General features: G+C 55.8%; 1 protein-coding gene across 2 annotated transcripts in view; it reads left to right on the forward strand.

Annotated features, from left to right (window-relative positions):
• Positions 1-21892, forward strand: part of LOC117873861 (1-phosphatidylinositol 4,5-bisphosphate phosphodiesterase gamma-1-like) — a 79699-nt gene that overhangs the window by 40216 nt on the left and 17591 nt on the right. For both annotated transcript variants that reach the window (XM_034763724.1, XM_034763725.1), the window contains 18 exons: positions 7-156; positions 1072-1165; positions 1541-1588; positions 7305-7389; positions 8570-8650; positions 9052-9086; positions 9912-9984; positions 11039-11140; positions 11920-12038; positions 12847-12932; positions 13960-14080; positions 14763-14931; positions 15383-15502; positions 16709-16816; positions 17455-17642; positions 18798-18998; positions 20263-20382; positions 21315-21498. In XM_034763724.1, coding sequence (XP_034619615.1) covers positions 7-156; positions 1072-1165; positions 1541-1588; positions 7305-7389; positions 8570-8650; positions 9052-9086; positions 9912-9984; positions 11039-11140; positions 11920-12038; positions 12847-12932; positions 13960-14080; positions 14763-14931; positions 15383-15502; positions 16709-16816; positions 17455-17642; positions 18798-18998; positions 20263-20382; positions 21315-21498 — 2084 coding nt within the window. The remainder of the gene's footprint in view (positions 1-6; positions 157-1071; positions 1166-1540; positions 1589-7304; positions 7390-8569; positions 8651-9051; positions 9087-9911; positions 9985-11038; positions 11141-11919; positions 12039-12846; positions 12933-13959; positions 14081-14762; positions 14932-15382; positions 15503-16708; positions 16817-17454; positions 17643-18797; positions 18999-20262; positions 20383-21314; positions 21499-21892) is intronic.

The raw sequence follows: 21892 nt of genomic DNA on the forward strand, positions 1-21892 counted from the left end.
CTCTAGTTGACATTCGGGAGATAAAAGAGATCCGCCCAGGGAAGAATTCCCGGGATTTTGAACGATATCCAGAAGATGCTCGGAAACTGGACTCCACCATGTGTTTCATCATCCTGTATGGACAGGATTTCAGGCTCCGGACGCTCAGTGTTGCTGGTCAGTACCGGGTGACGGAGGGTGACGACAGACGGGGAGGGTCTAATCTCGATTCTTTCCCTCTCCCACTTCTTTCTAGGGCCGTTAGGGTTTCATGGATGAGGTGGCCTCACTAACTTTCCCACCCACCCTAGCTAGGTCCTGGCTTAAGGGAGCAGGTGGGAATCAGCTGTGGTGGAAAACAGGACGTGGACACACGAGCTGGGAGAAGAGGGCCATGGAACCTCTTAGCAGGGAGAAGACAGGTCAGGTTGTCACCATCTCCCCCCAGCAGTCCTTTCTCCCAGCATCCCTCCTCCCTGGCACAGCACCCCCACCCAGACGCCACTCGCAGTGACGGCCATCCCTGATGGAATGCCAGTGTCAGGGTGAATTTGGCCCATTGGCACAGGCGCCAACTCTGGGGGTGCTCTGGGACTCAAGCACCCACGGGGAAAAAATCATGGCTGCTCACCCCCCCCAGCCCCAACTGTTTGGGAGACGCTAGGGGGAGGGCAGAGAGCAGCGAGCGGCCGGTGGGCGAGGGACCTGGGGGAGGGGGCAGAGTGGGGGTGGGAAGAGGCGGAGTAGGGGTGGGGCCTCAGGGAGGGGGCGGTGCGGGGGTGGGGCCCCGGGGCAGCACCGGGATGGAGCACCCCCATGAAAAATAAAAGTCGGCGCCTGTGGGGGTTAGCCAGTTGGCTAAGGGTGCTGTTGTCTGTACGAAGAGGGGCATCATCTTGGGGCATCGTCTAACCTCAGCTAGAGAAGAGGAGCAGCCAGATCCCTCAATCTCAGTACCCCTGAGCTGTGGGGAGAGGTCAGCCCCGGAGCAGACCACTGCAGCCCAGCCCCATCTCTCATGTAAGTGCGGAGAGGGAACTTCCCTTAGCCCCGCTCCTCCCACTGCTGGACTCTGCTCTCCTCCCTCCTCAGCCTTCTGTGAGGAAGACGTCAACATGTGGATGACGGGCCTGAACTGGCTGGTGATGGACACTCAGAAAGCCCAGACGCCGCTGCAGGTTGAAAGGTATGGGCAGGGAGCTGGGCTACTGGGGGGCTGGAGATCCCTCTGCCCTGTCACTCCAGAGCGGGGCTGGGTGGGCCGGGAGAGCCAAGCCATCCCTGGGCACTGCAGAGTGAGGTGGGACCAGGGGAAGTGAAGGGCAGACAGGATCGCTAGTTTGGTTTTCCTTCGTCCCCATTTTGGGGTGCCCAGTAATCCCCAGAGCTGGCTGGGGTGCTGATGAGGGGATGAAACACCTGCCTGAGGTGTAATCTCCTCCGGAAGAGGCCAGACCCCATCACCCCAGCATGTGTGATAACTGCACCGCGCTCCTAGCCGTGTCACTGCTGGGACCCCTCGGCTCCAGGCTGATCCACTTCTTCTCAATCCTCTCGCTAGGTGGCTGCGGAAACAGTTTGACTTGATGGACAGGACGAGAGAAGGCAGGTGAGTGAGGCGGGCAGGCAGGGACGAGAGGAGGGTTGATGACCCTCGGGGTTTTCATCCTAGTAGGTGTCACTGCAGAGACTATCTGCCTCTCGCTCAGCTTTGCCACACTTCCTGTGGCAGCCACCGGAGGGCTGTCTGCACAGGATGTGGTGAACTGGCCTGATAGGGCCTGAGGCTGGTAAACCCCCTTTGGGAGCTGAGAAATGCTTGAGCTGTTCCGAGGATGGGGAGAGGAGACAAACTTTTCATGGTGGTGGCTGGGAAAATGAGGCCTTGCCCAGCCTTCCAGCTCTCTGCCACTCCCTGCCCACCACACAGCCCTGCCGTGCCTGCTCCTTCCTTTCCCATCACCCCGTCCCCACAGGCTGGCAGATAAAGCCTCAGAAGATAAAGCAGTGGCAGCCCTGATCCTGCAGTCCTTGTGCTCTCCCAACTCCCACTGGGAGCTTGGAGCATGTGAAGGCAGTGGGATGAGGGCTGGTTGTTAGGCTCAGGTTCTAAGATACTGTGGCTTTAAGCAGGGGGAAAATTTGATCCCATTGTCAGAGCCACGGCTAAGGCCAGGATCCCACTGCAACAGGCTCTCAAGGAATCTGGAGCCAAACAGGACTGAACGGAGAAGATGGAAATGAGACAGTGTCTCTTCGAGAAGCTGTGGGGAGTTGGGGGCGGGGAGGAACAGGGAGGAGGAAAGAAAACTGGATTTAAAACTTTTTGTTTAATCAGCATTTTGGTCCCTTTCTGTCCAGCTAGCTAATGAGGGATGAGCTCTTGGCCCTGCCACATGCCAGCTCTGTGTAAACAGGACATCGGACAGGAACTGAGGGGTTCCATCCAGGAAGAGGAGGGGGCCTGGGCAGGAAATGATGGGAGATGGGACAGGAAGTGGGGCTAGTGTGGAAGGAGCAATCGGCTTTACAAAAACATGGGTGTGTTCCCTGGGGCTCTGAGTGCTATATTCAAGTCCGAAATAGAAGCACGGCGAGGGAGAAAGGCCTTCTGGACTATCCCCAAGGGACGGCCCTGCAGGAGTCTCCAGGGCCGCCTCCCTGCACCAGGCACTCGGCAGAATCCCACTGAGATGATTTGATTAGGCATGTTTTGTTATCCCACTGGGATTGTCCTACAAAGCACTCAGGTACTCCAGCGATGGGCTTACACAGCAACCCAGCTCAACGGGGTGGGATTTGTACACCATTGCGGGTTGCACAGCGTGATCAAAGTGCCAGATGAGAGCTGTATTAATAACACGGCAGGGATCCTAGGAGGCCTGCCGGGATGGTGCGCGGCTGAGTCTCTGAGACGCAGCAGGAGTCCCCCTGCGCTACCCCCACCCTACGCCGCTCGACGTTGCTTTCCCGAGCACAGCACTCTGGCGCAGCTGCAGGGCCTGGCCGGGGAGCTGAAGACAGTGGAAGCTGATCATGTTAAATTCAGTGAGGCCGGCTGAAGCAAAGCAAAGCAATGCTTACGGTCTGATCCTGAGCGGCGCTGAGCACCCATATCCCGGTCAGTGATTGGTCTCTGAACTCTCTGAGCACCCGCACCTCCAATCAGAGTACCCGTGCGGGGACAGCACTCGGCACCTCTCAGGTTCACGACCCACATCTCTGCAACTCGTCTGAGCTTTTCCTGCCTGCCTTCCCATCGCTGGTGCCACATACCAGTACCCAGCCCTTTCAGGGGCCGCTCCAAGTCACGGCTTATGGCCCATCCAGCACGGAATCAAGTGACGTGGTTCTTGGCGTCTCAGGCCCGGTCTACTTGGAAAAGTTTGGCTGGCCTAGCTCTGTTGGTGAGAAGTGTGAAAAAATCACACCCCTAACTGCCACAGCGGCAGCAGCAACAGCCCCAGTGTAGACACAATTATGCCCACCAAAAAAGAGTCCCTTTGCTGGGACAGGTTATTTTGTTCAGGGATCTGGGATAGTCTCTACTGGGGGAAGAAGTCTTTTGCTGTTATAAGTTGCGTCTGCACTAGGAGGGTTTGCCAGTGTAGCTGTACCAGCAAACCCTTTCTGGTGTAGATTAGAGCATGTGCTACTAAACTACACCCTCAAATCCCAGAGAACACACTGAGCAGCTGTAGACTAGGTTAGCAAGTGCGGACGGGGGGTGGGGAGGAGTGAGGGGTGGGGGAGAGGGGGGAGCAGGAGTGGAATCGAACATGCTGCCACCTGCTGTCTGATTTGGGTAACTGTAGATTCAAGTCAAACCCTAGGGTTGTGCATTTGGGTTCTGCTGAAACCCAAGTAGTTGGTGGCTGCCCGAGTGTTGATGATGATGATATTTAGTGAGTTTAACGCCCCGAGGAGCTGTTTACTGGGCCAGATTAACCCAGGGCCTGGTCTGTTCACTGGATTTCCAGCATTTAGGGATGGGAATCAGGCATAAACATCATCTCTTGCAATCATTCAGCCCATAACTAGCCCCCAGAGGCACAACCGAATGCCAGTGAAGAACAAACACAACAGCATGCTAGATTCTGCACACGCCCCTTCCAAGCCGAATCCCCAGCAAGGTCTGGGATTGGAAGGACTGGACGGGGCCCACTTCCCCTTCTTGTTCTGCAGACAAATACACACCGGCACACGTAACCATGAGTGGGTGGGACTGTATGAAGTCAGTGGAGCCGCCTTGATTTACACCGGCTGGGGATCTGGCCCCACCATCTCTAAAGGTTTGCTGACTTGGGGTTCTTTTGCTGAAGTCACACACAGGTTAGTCTTTCAGAGAAGGGCTCTCTCATGGCCTGATATCGTGGTGGGCAACTGCTATAGACCACCAGACCAGGAGGATGAGGTGGACGAGGCTCTCTTCGGACAACTAACAGAAGTTTCCAGATCACAGGCCCTGGTTCTCATGTGGGACTTCAATCACCCTGACATCTGCTGGGAGAGCAATACAGCAGTGCACAGACAATACAGGAAGTTTTTGGAGAGTGTTGGGGACAACCTCCTGATGCAAGTGCTGGAGGAAACAACTAGGGGCCGTGCTCCTCATGACCTGCTGCTCACAATCAGGGAAGAATTGGTTGGGGAAGTAGAAGTGGGTGGCAATCTGGGCAGCAGTGACCATGAGATGGTCGAGTTCCGGATCCTGAGAAAAGGAAGAAAGGAGAGCAGTAGAATACGAACCCTGCACTTCAGAAAAGCAGACTTTGACTCCTTCAGGGAACTGATGGGCAGGATCCCCTGGGAGGCTAATATGAGGGGGAAAGGAGTCCAGGAGAGCTGGCTGGGCAGCACAGTATCGCGAGGAGGTGAGCAGCCCTCAGTGGTGAAAGAACAGGTTAAGGGCTATTTAGAAACGCTGGACATACACAAATCCATGGGGCCGGATGCGCTGCATCCAAGGGTGCTGAGGGAGTTGGCTGATGTAATTTCAGAACCATTGGCCATTATCTTTGAAAACTCGTGGCGATCGGAGGAGGTCCCGGACAATTGGAAAAAGGCAAATATAGTGCCCAGCTTTAAAAAAGGGAAGAAGGAGAATCATGGGAACAACAGACCAGTCAGCCTCACCTCAGTCCCTGGAAAAATCATGGAGCAGGTCCTCAAGGAATCCATTTTGAAGCACTTGGAGGAGAGGAAGGCGATGAGGAACAGTCAACATGGATTCACCAAGGGCAAGTCATGCCTGACCAACCTGATTGCCTTCTATGATGAGATAACTGGCTCTGTGGATATGGGAAAGTGGTGGACATGATATATCTTAACTTTAGCAAAGCTTTTGATATGGTCTCCCACAGTATTCTTGCTAGCAAGTAAAATAAGTATGGATTGGATGAATGGACTATAAGGTGGATAGAAAGCTGGCTAGATCATCGGGCTCAATGGGTAGTGATCAATGGCTTGATGTCTAGTTGGCAGCTGGTATCAAGCGGAGTGTCCCAGTGGTCGGTCCTGGGGCCAGTTTTGTTTAACTTCTTTATTAATGATCTGGTCAATGGGATAGATTGCACCCTTAGCAAGTTCGCAGATGACACTAAGCTGTGGGGAGAGGTAGATACGCTGGAGCGTAGGGGTAAGGTCCAGAGTGACCTAGACAAAGTGGAGGATTGGGACAAAAGAAATCTGATTAGGTTCAACAAGAACAAGTGCTGAGTCCTGCACTTAGGACTGAAGAAACATGCACTGCTACAGGCTGGGGACCGACTGGCTAAGCAGCAGTTCTGCAGAAAAGGACCTGGGGATTACAGTGGATGAGAAGCTGGATATGTTGCCAAGAAGGCCAACGGCATATTGGGCTGTATTAGTAGGAGTATTGCCAGCAGATTAAGGGAAGTGATTATTCCCTTCTCTTCGGCACTGGTGAGGTCACATCTGTATTGCGCCCAGTTTTGGTCCCCCCACTACGGAAGGATGTGGATAAATTGGAGATAGTCCAGTGGAGGGCAACGAAAATGATTAAGGGGCTGGGGCACATGACTTATGAGGAGAGGCTGAGGGAACTGGGCTTATTTAGTCTGCAGAAGAGAAGAGTGAGGGGGGGATTTGATAGCAGCCTTCAACTACCTGAAGGGGGGTTCCAAAGAGGATGGAGCTCGGCTGTTCTCAGTGGTGGTAGATGACAGAACAAGGAGCAATGGTCTCAAGTTGCAGTGGGAGAGGTCTAGGTTGTATATTAGGAAAAACGATTTCACTAGGAGGGTGTTAAAGCACTGGAATGGGTTACCTAGAGAGGTCGAATCTCCTTCCTTAGAGGTTTTTAAGGTCAGGCTTGACAAAGCCCTGGCTGGGATGATTTAGTTGGGGTTGGTCCTGCTTTGAGCAGGGGGTTGGACTAGATGACCTCCTGAGGTCCCTTCCAACACTGATATTCTATGATTCTATGGCTACAGCCCTCACAGCAAGTACGCAGCAAGGACCCCTCTGGCTGCTGGTATTTTTAAGAGGACTATGCAAAATAACTGTGCGGCCCAAAATCAGACAGAGGGATTGAATATCTTCCCAACTGGTCTGTCCGCCAGACCTGCTTTCCCGGTTTGAGTCTTAGTTCTCAGGTTTCTGAACTGCTCTTCTCTCCATTCCCAGTAGATGGTGTCATTCTAGTACAAATACCTCTTAGTCCCGCCTTCGTAGGAGGAGATTAAGTAACTCAGATTTTAAAATGAGCTATGGGAGATCCCTAGGTTTGCTCAGACCAGTCTGTCTGACCTGGGTGTTTCCAGTGCCTAGAACTTCACCTCTTACAGTGTCTCACCTTTGTTTATTTGGAATAAACGAACGAAATATCTGCTCTGCACGCATTCAGCTAGCTCAGTAACAAACCCTGTTCCGTACCAGCCAGGCAAAGTGACATGGGCTGCAGCCAGGCAAACCACACAATTTCAGTGTGTCCACACTAGGGAGTTGCACAGACAGAAGTGATTTGATTTCGGAACCTCCTGCGTGCGATCTCAGTCTGGAGGCCAGCCCCTGTCTTAACTGTTCAGTGAACTGAGAGTTCAGTTCCCCGGGCGAGACACAGGTTGAATGAACCACGTATGGGGCTCCAGCGAGTGCCTGGCAGCTCTGGAGCCATCGGGGCTGGAGTGCCTGCAGCTCTTGACCCCTCTTCTTTCCTGAAGATTCATGTGGGAGAAGGGCGGGAGTGAAATTGCTCAAGGCCCCTAGCCCATGGGGCCAGCTGAGGCCCTGAGCCTGCATGAGAAGCAGGGCTCCCGCATGTCCCACTCTGAGGCCTGATTCCTGCTTTGTGTGTCTTGCAGTATCACGGTGAAGGATCTGAAGGCCATGCTGCCCCAGGTGAACTACCGGGTACCCAACATGAGATTCCTGCGGGACAAGCTAGTGGTAAGAACACTCCCACGGTCTCCTCCTCCCTCCCTTTATCTCTCCTTTTCTGACCCATCCTTTATGGACAAGGCCTATAGAATGGGATGGGGGGAAGCCAGTAGAGATTTGTAGAACCAACCAGGTTCTACAGTGATGACTCTGAAGTCCTATAGAATCGACCCTTCCTGTGGGGAGGGAGGTGTTGAGCTGCCCTATAGAATTGAACACGGACTTCTCCCAGCTATAGAATTCTATAGGATGGGTCAATGAAGCCAAGAGAAAGGGTCTCCTGCTCCATTCAGTCCCATTGGCTTTTCCTGTAAGGGTTATCTCCTGCCCATTCCCAAGTCTCTGTTTGCCAGAAGCTGGGAATTGGTGTTGAGATGGATCACTTGATGATTACCTGGTCTGTTCATTGGCAGCTGGCATTGGCCATTGTCAGAAGACAGGGTACTGGGCTAGATGGACCTTTGGTCTGACCCAGTATGGCCATTCTTATGTTCTCTTCTGTTCCCTTTCCTTTGCTATGTGTTTGAGGGGTGTCTGCAGTCAATGAACATTAACGAGCAGCTGGTGCCTCCTGGGCAAGTGGTCTCTCTGGAAGCCCCTCTGCTCCTGGCCTGTGCTGGATTATCTGTACCTTCCTCCTATGCTCCCTGTTACTAAGGGACATTTACAGGGAAACACAGGATTGTTGTCCATTCCTAGAGCTGGCCAATCACATTTGCTGCTCATTCCCCATCCAAAGCCCTAATATTCCTCTCTCTGTGCCACTCGCCATGCATAGCATGTAAGGAGAGAGGGACCCAAAGCACAAAATCTGGATTGAGATTCCAACCTCCCCTCCAACTAATCCGGCCAGCCCATCTCTAGACATGAGACGGGATTACAATATTGGCTCAGAATGTAGCACTGCAAACTGGGACCTGTAATCCCCATGGACAGCCCGACGGTGGCTGCAGGCCACATTGTAGATCTCCCTGGGCGCCACATGGCCCATGAGCTTGACTCAAGACGCCCCCAGCTGGAGCAGTACAGCATGGGAATCCCACTGGAGCCAATGCTTTCAGACAGGGGCCTTTTTTCCCCATCTTCTGCACCAGGGGCTTGAAGTCTCCCTAGATCCTTCAGCTCTGGGAGGTCTGCTCCCTCCCGTTCCATTCTCACCAGGTTCTGTCTCTCTCCTTCCTCCCGACAGGAAGTGGAAGCCAGGAGCGACATGGCCTTCACCCACTTCACTCACTTCTACAAAAATCTAATGTTTGATGCTCAGAAATCGGTAAGAAGTTGCAGCCCTCTGGTGACTCTGCCCGGCCTGGGGTGACCCTGTGGCTGGGCCCAGACCCGGGGATGGGTAAGGAAGGCCAGAGTGGGGTCATGGTGCTGCCCGTCACTATTAATGGACGTTTCTCCAGCACCCTAAATGTACTTGGCATGCCACAGGAGATAGCCCTCGAGAAATGGCTGAGTGGGGACTTTGTTGTAGGGACGGGAGATTGGGAAGACCATCTAGAGTGAATCAGTGAGGGGCAGCTCAGATTCCTGCCACAGGCCCTGAGATGCCTTGTGCCTGATGCTTTCCAAGTCCCCCCCTGGGCCTCCTCCTCCAGTCCCCATCCAGCCTGCAGGTGGCACCTTCTCCACTGGCTAACCTGCCCCTGTCCCCCGTTTGCATTCCAGATCATCGAGCAGCTGGAGCTCTCCTTCCCCTTGCGGTGAGTACCAAAGATCCCCCCTTGTCAGATCCAGCCCCAGCCCTGGGTGGGGCACCGGCCTGCCAGTCAGCCTGGCTCACTGTGTGTGTGAGAGAACAAGACTCAGAGCCAAGAGGTCTCTTCACAAGTTCAACCCTGTCTGCTGCCACCGCAGCACACAGAGGGGACCACTGGGCACCAACCCCTAGGGCGACAAGGCTGAGCACCCACTCTCGGCTTGTCCCTGCTCCCAGAGATGGTGACAGTGAAGCTAAGCCCGGGGACACAATGGGCTGGTACATGACTCTTACCCTATTAGATCCCCAGAGAATGGGCAGGACTCTACTCTCAGACGCAGTAATTAAACCCGGAATGACTCCAGGGCAATGACTGGGGTGCTTGGGTTAATACTGTGTCACTGAGATCAGCGTCTGGGGAGGAAGCTGCGGGTCAGGACTCAGGTGCATCACCACCACTGTGTATGGGGAGCCCAGGGCTGGGGTAGCAGGGGGGGCTGCAGGTTAGAACTGAGGGGCAGTGGCAGAGCTGTGGCTGGGGGGAGCCCAGGGCTGGGGTAGCAGGGGGCTGCAGGTCGGAATTGAGGGGCATCAGCAGATCTGGGTCAAGGGAGCCCTAGGCTGGAGTCATAGGGGCGGACGGGTGCAAGTCAGGTTGATCGGAAAAGCTGTGAGGATGGGGGGGGAAGAGCTGGAATAGTGTGGGGACTAAGGGGACTAGGTATCTGTATGGGGGAGACACACCCAGTGCCTGACTCGTTTCGTGGGGGGAGACTGGCATATCCGGCTTGCACACACTCCCATTGACCGGCTCCCTGCCTCTCCCCAGGAACGTTGACCGGGCGGAGCTGTGCCAGATTACACTGTACGACTTCCAGAAGTTCCTGCAGCACGACCAGAAGGTATCCGCTAAGGCGCACGTCGTACCTGAGGGACAGCGAGCCCTTCTGCCAGGCCACCGCTTGGCATGCATTGGATGATAGCAGAAATTCTCATGACTGCCGCTGTTCTGAAACCAGAGAGCGTCTGGCTACCTCAAAGCCAGCCCAGGCTGCTAGTAACCTTAAGTCATGCTCATCCAATGGCTGTCCAACTGGTGGATCTCTCTCCTCTTCCCGATAGACCATGAGACCCAATGCCACGGAAGCTGGCATCCTCTGTTGGCAGTCTCAGCAGAGAGGCCATGGGATGAAGGGGCCATGGTGGTCTCCCGGGAAGGGCAGTGTGTGCCACTGCCCATGCTCCAGCTGTGGACAGAGAGAAAGCTATGATGGGTGGGGGAAGCTGAAGCCTGACAAACTCAGACCAGAAAGAAGGTGCCTGTTTTGAACAGCCAGGGTGATTAACCATCAGAACAGCTCACGCTGCGCTGCGATGGAGAATCCATCACAGGTCAGGTCAGCCTGGATGATCGGGTGGTCCCCTCTGCCTTTACATTCGGCGACTCTGCGACTTGGAGTCTGGAACTCCAGGCCGCAGGTCATTCTAGAAGAGCTGTTCCAGCCCGTCCAGAAGTGACGGGTTGGATGCAGGTCTGGAGGAGATTCGGTGACCTTTGTTACAGGGAAGGGCAGACCTGGCCTTGGAATCTGTAAATCTCCAACAGGAAATTCAGATGAGAACGTGTTAGGAAAAAGGAGCAAATCGTGATCAAGGTTTGCCTGGTTCTGAAATCTAGTGAAGAGAATAATTACAATCAGGCCATCGGCACTGGACTCCTCTCTATTCCCTGCAGATGCGGGTGGAGGCACAGTGGTGGTGGCGGGGTGGGAGTATGGGCTGCACCTGCCCTGTGCATAGCTAGAGGTCGTGAGTCTCCTCGGCCCTGAGTCCAGTCACCTTCCATCTGTCTGAAGGCTCTTGAGCTTGCAGATCTGAGATTCCCATCCTGGTTTCACCTCCAAACCTTCAGTGCAGTTCTTCCCCTAACACTGCCCTCTGCGCTCTCTGCCCTAGGAGCCCTGGGCCAGTGACATCGGCAAGGTGCGGGAGTACATGTGTGGCTACCTCAGGGACCCCTTCAGTGACATGACAGAACCCTTCTTCCAGCTGGATGAGGTAGGGGAATATGTACCCTGGATCCCAGCCCATCCTCCTGCATCAGCCATCCCCTTAGCAACTCCAGCGCCCCCCAGCGGAGCTCAGACTCCCACGTGAGGCAGATAAAGTCTCTAGATTAGTTAGGATTTGTTGAATTGGTGCACACGGATGTAGCTGTATGTATAACAATGTACACTTCAGACTGGAGGTTAGGATGGGCCATGCCAGATCAGACCAAAGGGGCTTATAGATTGCTATCCCAGCCTCCATCGATGACCAATGCTTGAGGCTTAAAAGGACGCAATAAACCACCCATCTGGCTAGTGGACAGTGCTGCACATTTGGGGATTGATATTCCTTCCTGACCCTTCCGGGTGATCTCCTTGTGCCCTGAAGCATGAGGTTTTAATTATCCTTGTTTAAGGGGCACAGCTACAGATTTATTATTGGCCCCCAAATCCACCTCCATCAGGTGACTGTGTGAAGGTGATTGCACTACATGTATTTAGGCAGGCCAGTTGTATTGAAAGAGTGAACCCCTCCCTCTCACATTTTGGAAAAGTCCACATTCCAAACTCTGTGTCTGAAGCCCATCTCTAGCTGCAGTCACTGGACTGTGTTCCTCAGCTCGTCCTCTGCTGCTGGCAGGTCTTCTCCACCCACTTCTCTCCCTTTCCCCATTCCTGTTAGTGCTTTGGCCCCACGCCCATCTCTCCCCTTTGCTTGGGGTGACCCATGGTGTCCTGGAGCCTGACCCTCCTTCGTGTTGCTCTAACCAGCTTTCTTTCTGTCCTCAGTTTCTGACGTACCTGTTCTCCAGGGAAAACATGGTCATGGACGCCAAGTACGAGCGAGTGGTCCCAGAGGAGATGAACTACCCGCTGTCCCACTACTGGATCTCCTCCTCCCACAATACGTAAGAGCTTGGCGTCAGCCCACTGACGAAGGGCCCCCAGCATGGTGGGGCGAAGATAAAGCAGCACAACCTGTTTGATTCTGAGCTGAACGGGTGCCTCCCACCCGTCATTCTGCAGACTTGGGGAGCCACTAGTCTGGTGGTTGAGCTCCAGAAGGGCTCTGGCCTGCGATGCAATAGTGACCAGGGGGAGGGGGGATTTCCCTTTAGCCTCCCCCGGGAGTTCTGCAGGGATTGCCCCACTTCTCTGTCCATCTAGGACATGGGATTCCTGGACATTTCCTTGTAAGCAGGTACTGGAAAACAGGGGCCAGTATCTCAGCTGGTCTAAACCAGCATAACTCCATTGGCTTCAACAGAGCTCTGCCCATTGACACCAGCTGTGGGCCTGTCCCATCGGAGGTCCAAGCCCCGGAGGCTTTGGACCTCCGATGGGTCTCCCAAGCCCAGGCGGTACTGGCAGGAGCAGGGGTTCCACGGGACAGCAGACACTGACATCTGATGGGATCCAGGCCTTGGGTTCGGAGCGAGGTGCCCCTGAAACAGCAATGACCTTTCCAGGCCCTGCCTGCACTAAGCTACCAGGCATGGCAAGGAACCAGGCAGCTCCCCTGGCACGCCGTCTGTGGCTGGCGGCTGCCTGGACAGGCACCATCTGCATTGGTTGCTCCCTGAGGTGGACTGGGAGCCACATGATTTGCAGCTGCACCACTTCCTCCAGGTCTCCCGGTCCCACCCCCAGGCCCTGCAGTGTGGCCCCTCTCCAGGCGCTGCTGGTGATTCAGAGGCCCTCTCGTTCTCTTTGCAGGTACCTGACTGGGGACCAGTTCTCCAGTGAGTCCTCGCTGGAAGCTTACGCGCGCTGCCTCCGGATGGGCTGCCGCTGCATAGAGCGTGAGTGAGCGGATCCTTGCCAGGGGCCAGGCTGCTGTCAGCGGCTGTGAGCTGGTCCGACGGCATAAGCTGAGTAGCATGAGTGCCGCTCAGTGACTGGGTGGGGCACCGCCAAAGGGCAGCAGGAAATGGTACCGGTGATGCCACCCCTCCCCCCACAAGTTACCATTGGAGTCAGCATCCTTTGGGGGAATCTCTAAAACCAAGTTCCTGACCACTCCCCAAAACTCCCTCGGCACTTCGGACAAATGTAGGGGTCTGAGCCCAGTGCCTTGGCCACATCCGGTGATGGGTAGTTCCTTTAAATTGCCCCCACTTTTCTGCCTTACACATCGGTGTCAAACAGCCGCCCCATCTCACCCCAGATGTGGCTACAGCAATTCTTGGTGAATCGTACTGGGATCCTTCCGGTGCCCTGGAAACATGAGATGTTCTGCTTGGATCATTGTCCTCTGGGGCAACCTGGGGAGAAGTTTAAAATCCACCAGATGCAGGAATCACCAGTTGAGGTTCTCTGGTTCTCTGGCCTGTGTGGTGCAGGAGGTCATACCAGATGGTCGCAATGGTCCCTTCTGGCCTTGGAATCTACAGCCCAATGGGACCTCAGCTGAGGATCGTTCAGTCCACCTGGTGAACCCTTGCGATCTTGCTGTCCCTTCATATCAATGGCAGGCAGACCCCCATCCAACCCCACAGACTCTTTCACTAGCTCAGTCCCATTTGACCCTGCTAACTGAGATAACAGCATGTGCTGTTAGAGGTGAATGCCAGTGTGTTTTCTACCCCTTTGTCCACCCCTGAAGTGCCCATGTACTGGCACGACAATGAAGTGTGCACAGCTCCACAGTGACGCTTGGGACCGATGCATGTGCAGTGGCCATGGGCTCTAGAGGTGGTCCTATCCATTACACTCTGTGCAAGAAAGGACGGGAGCTGGGACATGGTCCCTCGGGAACGTGTGTGGGGTACGGGGATAAATGATCACGCGCGTGGGGGGAGTTAACAACTCAACCATCTCTGCCCTTAGTGGACTGTTGGGATGGTCCAGATGACCTGCCAATCATCTACCACGGACACACACTCACCTCCAAAATCAAATTCCTGGATGTCCTGCACACCATCAAGGAACACGCCTTCGTGACCTCTGAGTAAGGACCACCTCACTGCACTACAGGGGCTTTGTCACCCCTTTGCTGCTTAGGGACTGCTAAAGGGCCTGGAGCTTGTCACATGTAAAGAGACTGTGGAACTCATGGCCACAGGAAGCCATTGAGGCCTCGAATTTAGCAGGATTAAAAAAGGGATTAGATATTTCTTTGGATAACAAGAATATCCAGAGTTCTCATAGTTAATGGTAACAATGATTGTGGAAACCTCCTGCTTCAGGGCTTAAGCCAGTCTGTAACTATTAAAGACCAGGGTGAAACCTGTTTAACCATGTGTGGCAGCCAGATAGTCCCTGTTTATCCTGGTCAGCACTCACTGGTTCTGTATTTATTGTGAGAACCTATTGCTGGGTCTGGGCGTGTTCCCTGCCGCACTGTCCATTCCAAGGCGTGGATACATTCCCTGCAGAGCACTCCCAGGTTGAGTGTCACACCCTGATTTACTGAGAGTGTTCCCCAGCTTCGAGAGTTCTGCCCTAATCCATCTTTCCCTACACCAAGGTCTCCACCAGATTGTCCCATGGATCTCTGAGTTCCTGTTATCCCCTTTGGGGCCCTACCTTCATTAGTTTTGCCCCTGGCTACACTAGGAGCAGGCGTGTGATCTGGAGCCTTTTCTCGGTTGCTATTCCGAATGATCGGCCTTTCCTCCCCCGCGCACCAGGTTCCCCATCATCCTCTCCATCGAGGACCACTGCAGCATCGTCCAGCAGAGGAACATGGCCTCCCACTTCAAGAAGGTCTTTGGGGACATGCTGCTCACCAAGCCAGTGGACATCAACGCCGATGAGTTGCCTTCCCCCACCCAGCTCAAGAAGAAAATCCTCATCAAGGTGTAGCACTTAGGGCCTGTCCTCTTCCCTTTCCCGCAGTCCTTCTCTGATACTGTCCAGAGGGGGCGGTGAAGAACTGTACACACCAGCCTTGCACTGGGAGAGGAAAGGGTAGCTAGTGGGAGAGCCCTATAGTTTGGGGGTTACAGGAACATACTGGGGTGAGCTTTCTCCACCTCCAGCTCTAAAGTACAAAGATGCATGGGAATCTCCCTCCCAGATGAAACCTAAACACCAGTCCTGGCCACTCACAGTCATTTAAGTCATTTTTGCTCCCAGAACGGACTCCTTTGCCCGTGGTACCGTGAACCCAAACAGCAGCATCATTGGGCCAGGAGAACCAGGAAGTGAAACCAGTTGTAAACATAGGCTCAGGTGCTGGTAGCACAGGTCAAGGGTCAGTCTAACGGTGTGAGTTCTCCTCTCTCTGGTTTGCTCTCCTGCTCCCTAGCACAAGAAGCTGGTGGAAGGGAACCTTTATGAAGAAGTCTCCACGGCCAGTTACTCGGAGAATGACATCAGCAACTCCATCAAGAATGGCATCCTGTATCTTGAGGACCCCATTGACCATGTAAGAGCCTCGCCCAGGCTTCGGTCTCCCTTTCCAGAACTAACAGCCAAGCATGTGGGAGAGGGAACGGTCTATAGCAGAGGTGGGCAAACTACGGCCCGCGGGACCCTCCTGCCCAGCCCCTGTGCTCCTGGCCTGGGAGGCTCGCCCCGGGCCCCTCCCCTGCTGTTCCCCCACCCCCGCAGCCTCAGCGCGCCGCGGACGCAATGCTCTGGGTGGCCGGGCAGCGCAGCTGCAGAGCCGCGGCCTGACTCGGTGCTCTGAACGGTGCAGCTGTAGTACCGCCAGCCACCGGTGCTCTGTGCTGCGCGGTAAGAGGGCAGGGAGCGGGCGGTGGATAGAGGGCAGGGGAGTTCGGGGTGGTGGTCAGGAGGCAGGGATGTGGATAGGGATCGGGGCGGTCAGAGGGCGGGGAACGGGGAGTTGGATGGGGCAGGGGTCCCGGGGGGCAGTCAGGAAAGAGAGGGGAGGTTGGATGGAGTGGCAGGGGGCAGTCAGGGATGGGGAATCCGGGGGTGATCAGGGGACAGGGAGCAGGGGGTGGTGGATGGGGCAGGAGTACCGGGGGGGCCGACGGGGGACAGGGTGGTTGGATGGGGCAGGAGTCCCGGGGGGGCCTTCAGGGGACAGGGGAGTTGGATGGGGCAGGAGTCCCGGGGGGGCTGTCAGGGGGCAAGAAGCGGGGAGGTCGGATAGGAGGTGGGGACCGGGCCACACCTGGCTGTTTGGGGAGACATAGCCTCCCCTAACCGGCCCTCCATACAATTTCTGAAACCTGATGTGGCCCTCAGGCCAAAAAGTTTGCCCGCCCCTGGTCTCTAGACTGCACTTGGAACCAGGAACTGGGCCTCACGGTGCAGGCTGGAATACCAATGCTTGGATTCCAGCAGTGGGGAAGGAGGTGTCACAGTCCCATCCCCTCCCTGGGTCATTAGAAGGGCTTGAACCCTGGACCTTCATCACAGACCTCCACCATGTAAGCTAAAGGAGTGACTCCATTACCCATTAGCAGTAATAGGCTTGTATCCTCTAGTGGACTACTCACTGGAATGGAAACATAACACACGTTCTGGCAGTGTGCACACACCTGCAATGCAAGCAACTGTGATCTCTGGCAGGTGCTGACATCCTTGGCCACCTCCCTGCCCTGTACCCACTCCCCGGCTTCCTTGCTGCCTGGTTCTGATGCTCTTTTTTCCTTGGCAGACCTGGAGCCCACATTACTTTGTGCTAACAAGCAACAAGATCTATTACTCCGAGGAGACGTCCCGCTACCAGTCCAACGAGGATGAGGAAGAGGTGGAACAAAAAGAGGTGTGTTTGTGGGGAGAAAAGGTGTGGACTGGGGGGGAAGACAGTGCTTCAGGGACCTTCAGGATTCACCTACAGAGCCACCCAAGTACCTGCAGCTGCATGTACCCCTTTGGGTTGTGCTTCTGCCCCAGCTCACGAGGGTTACAGCAGGTCAATGCTTGGAGAGGACCTGGTTAAGAAAAGTCCAGGTGCTAGTATTAGTTACCCACCAGAGGGGTGCCCTTCACCGAGAGTGCTAACCCAATGGTGTTAGGGGCACAGATGTGTGTTTTTGTAAGAGATGCAGAACCAAGGTCCTGACCACTCCTGGCCATTAAATATCCCACTTCACTTTTCACAAGGCAGGGTATTAACCTCAGGGTCCTGCTCAGACTCCAGTTGGGGCTATTAACTTTTGCCGACTAGATCCCCAGGCAGGTTCAGTGGGACATGAGAACCTTCACTACCTGCCCTAAACTGTTGGGCAGCATTGTTGGGCGCTGTTAGACTGCTGCTGTGCTCCACCCCAGAGGTGGCTAAAGTGATTAAGGACATGACACCAAACCCACTGTCTCTCTTTCCTTCTCTCTCTCTTCCCTGGATTTCTCTGGTCTCTCCCTGCCCCGCCCGTCTCGTCCTCGGGCTCTGCGCCTCTCCAGGAGTTTAACAACAACGAGCTGCACTTCAGCGAGAAGTGGTTTCACGGGAAGCTGGGCGGGGGCCGTGACGGGCGCCAGATCGCCGAGAAGCTGCTGCACGAGTACTGCACCGAGACGGGTGGGAAGGACGGCACCTTCCTGGTGCGGGAGAGCGAGACCTTTGTGGGAGACTACACCCTCTCCTTCTGGTACGAGCCTCCTGCAGCGACCTCCATACCGGGGCACAAGATCCCCGCTGCCTCCAGCACCAGTGATCCCCTCACATCAGGGACTCAGTTTCCCTCCAGTCCGAGGTGGTAGTGGTAGAAAGCTGCTACCATCTGATGACAGCAGCCATCTCTGTGAAACAAGCTGGTGGGCCTCAGTCCGGTCCCTACTGGATTAGTCTCGGGAGCCACCAGAAGGGGCGTTGATCCTCTCCCTCCTTGGCAGCCAAGCAGCGAGGCTGAGACCTGAATAGATCCCGGAGACTGGGCTCCCCAGAGGCGGCCTGTCAGGGTGGGGTCAGGGAGGGACACTTGCCCTGCTGCTATCCCAGTTATGCGGCAACATCATTCCCCAGCACCGCGATGGCTGATGATCGGTGCGTCTCGGGGCGCAGTGATGGCCTCCCAGTGCAGCTCAGGATCACAGACCGCACTCCCACTGACTTCAGAGAGGCTTTTGCCTGAGTTAGGACCTAGAGGTCTGGCCTTTATAGATTCCATGTGGGAAAGCCCCAGTGAGGGGGAGATGGGCCTGACCCAAAGCCCTGAGCCAATGTAAAGGACCACAGCCATATACCTGCAGCTCCCACATGCATCAGCCAGGAGCGAACAGCCAAACCACACGCCCCCGCCGCTGTTGGATTGAAAATAGCACCATTAGCTGTGAGCGGCCAGCTGGGATAGTTGCGGACACCATCCACTAGGGGGCAACATGGTCATTCTGTCTAAGCCAACATCCCTGTATGGATCCCCGGCTAGGGTGACCAGATGTCCCTATTTTATAAGGACAGTCCCGAAATTTGGGGCTTTTTCTCTTATAGGCGCCTATTACCCCCCACCCCCCGTCCCGATTTTTCACACTTGAAGTCTGGTCACCCTACACCCGGCTGGCTGGCTGCTGTCTCTGTACCGGGCCGAACTGAAGCCCAGATCCAACCCCCGAATGCTGGGAGTCTCGATCCAAACCCCGCATTGTGACTCGGGATGTTCTTTGCTGTCCGGTCGTCTCCTCCCCCCCACCAGGACTGGTGCAGAGGGTTGACCTTTCCTCCCATCCACTGTGCGCCCGGTTTGGGCAGCCTCAGGGAGACGTGGTTTGCGCTTGACCCTGCCGATCCCTTCTTGTCCTCGCTGCAGGAGGTCCAGCCGAGTTCAGCACTGCCGCATCCACTCCCGGCAGGAAGCCGGCACCACCAAGTTCTACTTGACGGACAACCTGGTGTTCGACAGCCTCTACAGCCTGATCTGCCACTACCGCGAGGTGCCACTGCGGTGCAACGAGTTTGAGATGAGGCTCACAGACCCCGTGCCGCAGCCCAACGCCCATGAGAGCAAAGAGTGAGTGTGTCACCTCTCCTCCCTTTCCCCTCTCCCCTTTGTTCCACTCGCCTCTCCCTGGCCTTCCAGTCCTCGGTCATCTCCATACAGCACCTCTCTCCTCTTTGCCTCGCTTCTCTCCCCGCCTCTCCAGCGAGCACCCTCTGCTGAACCATCCGGCCCGGATCCGGCACCCCCTGCCGGAGATGCGGTGTCACTGGGGCTGCATGTCCTCTTTGGCTGAGGCGCTGTCGCAGTGGAACTGTTCTGTTATGGGGTGTCAGTGAGGCACCACATCGAGCTCTGGGGCAGGAGCCTGAATGGGGGGAGATTGTGGCCTATAGCCCCAGCAGTGGCCATTTTTTTGTAAAGAAAGCGACCCCCCGCAGGCCCCAGAGAGCCAGGTGTTCCCTCAGCCTGCTTGTTCCCTGGGGACAATGGGGAATGGGGGTTTCATGTGTAAATAATCTCAGGCCACATATAGCCCAGACTGTGATCGCCGGCAGAACAGCACACGGGCAGCATGGGGAGTCCACAGATCCATGGGCGTGCATCCGCACGTTTGAGCAGACCTGATTCCTAGTGCAATAGATACACACAGGAGAGCAGGTCTCACACCTAGACACTCAGCCGGTACATTAATACAGGCAAGAGATCAGACGTGTCCCTGGGGCCCCTGGAGGGTGGAGAACCAGAACTGGATTCCCATGCTCACTGGATGCGGACTCATTCTAGGTCAGGGGTGGCCAACCTGAGCCTGAGAAGGAGCCAGAATTTACCAATGTACATTGCCAAAGAGCCACAGTAATACGTCAGCAGCCCCCCGTCAGCTCCCCCCACCACACTCCCAGCACCTCCTGCCCACCGGCAGCCCCACCGATCAGTGCCTCCTGCTCCCTCCCTGCACCTCCCGATCAGCTGTTTCGTGGCGTGCAGGAGGCTCTGGGGGGAGGGAGAGGAGCGAGGGCACGGCAGGCTCAGGGGAGGGGGCGGGAAGGGGTGGAGTGGGGGCAGGGCCTGTGGCAGAGCCATGGGTTGAGCAGTGAGCACCCCCTCCTGGCACATTGGAAAGTTGGCGCCTGTAGCTCCAGCCCCGGAGTCGGCGTCTGTACAAGGAGCCGCATATTAACTTCCGAAGAGCCGCATGTGGCTCCGGAACCACAGCTTGGCCACCCCTGGTCTAGGAGATTGAAAAGCGTCGGCCCCTCTCTCATTTGCTGAGTCAATGCCGTGGCACAGGGTCAGATGATGCATTGATCCCGCTGCGTGTTCTTTCCTGGCCCAGGTGGTACCATGCCAACCTGTCCCGCCTGCAGGCCGAGCACATGCTGATGAGGGTGCCCCGGGATGGAGCCTTCCTGCTGCGCAAACGCAGCGAGCCCAACTCCTATGCTATCTCCTTCAGGTGAGTGCGAGCTGCCCAGTTGGCCAAACCCGTCCCGGGGGCCTGAGATGAGAAGCAGCAGACTTGTTTCCCTGGTGACCTGCTGGAGTCAAAGGCTACAGCAGGCAGCCATCGCCATCTCTCCTCCCACCCCCGTGCCCTGCCATGGGCTTGCACATGATTTTCTCCAGTCTCATTAGCTGAGCACCGTTGGGGTGGATGGGTTCCGGGACGGGGACCTTCAAGGAACGCTGCTGCTGCAGGAAGTTGCACTGATGAGTCACTGGGGGTCCTCTTCCCTTCCCTCAGGACTGGCTGAGTTTGTCTGCACTGCAGTTAGTCATCCCTGGCTGGCCCGTGCCAGCTGACTCGGGCTCGCAGGGCTCAGGCTAAGGGGCTGTTAATTGCAATGTAGACGTTCTGGGACCCTCCCACCTCACCGGGCGCCAACCCAAGCCCGAACATCTATGCTGCAAGTAATCAGCACCGCCCGCCCGAGTCAGCTGGCACAGGCCAGCCACGGGTAGGCATACCCGGTGTGCTGTGGGTAACTCGCTGCCATGCTGGGGCTGCCGCTCAGTACTGAGCGATGACACCACGTGCTGCGAGGAGGCAGTCGTGCCATCTTGTAGATTGCATGGAAAAGTAAGCTCTTGCTCTAGCCATTAGATACCCCCATGGAACTTACTGTGAGTCAGGATGTTACCCCAGTGCACTGGGGTGAAACCGCCCACGATACGCCACTTGGACACGGGGATCGTCTTCGTTCCTTTCCTGAACTGCTGTGCAGTGCTGCTGTGCGCTGTTCCCCAATTGCTGCCGTCCACCCCAGAGGTGGCTGCATTTCAGGGTGGGTGAAATGATTCCCCTCTGCCGTTTGTAAAAACAGACAGCACCTCCCACCTCCCCACCCAGCCCCTCCTCATGTGCCCTTTGGGCTGTGTTGGTAACAGAGCGGAGGGCAAGATCAAGCACTGCCGGATCCAGCAGGAGGGCCGGCTCTTCATGCTGGGCAGCTCCGCCGAGTTCGAGAGCCTGGTGGATCTGGTGAGCTACTACGAGAAGCACCCGCTCTACCGCAAGATGAAACTCCGCTACCCCATCAACGAGGAGACGCTGGAGAAGATGGGCACTGCCGTGAGTGCTGGGGGGCAGGGGAATCCCACGGAGGGCATCGGGGAGCATTGCCATGAGCATGGCAGGGCACCAGGGTACAGGGGAAGAGGGGCAGTGCAACTGGGCAGTGTGGTGAATATGGGGGGGCTTTATGGCCACCCCACAGAATCTTGGAAAAGCTGAACATGGCTGCATCCTGGGGTCCCTAAACTTTGCTCAGGGGGTGCATTGGCAAGTTGCCCAGAGTCCCAGGGACCGGCTAATCAGATTGCCGGTGCTCTAATCCTTATGCAGAGTTGCAGCAAGTGCAGACTACATCTCCCAGCATGCAATGCTCTGGCTTGATCCTAGGGGCCACGCTGCCATTTGGAGGTTGTAATCAAGGGGTGACACACAGGAGAGCGGGGAAGAGACA

The sequence above is a fragment of the Trachemys scripta genome, chromosome 2 (assembly GCF_013100865.1).
Source record: "Trachemys scripta elegans isolate TJP31775 chromosome 2, CAS_Tse_1.0, whole genome shotgun sequence".
NCBI classification, from domain to species: domain Eukaryota; kingdom Metazoa; phylum Chordata; order Testudines; family Emydidae; genus Trachemys; species Trachemys scripta.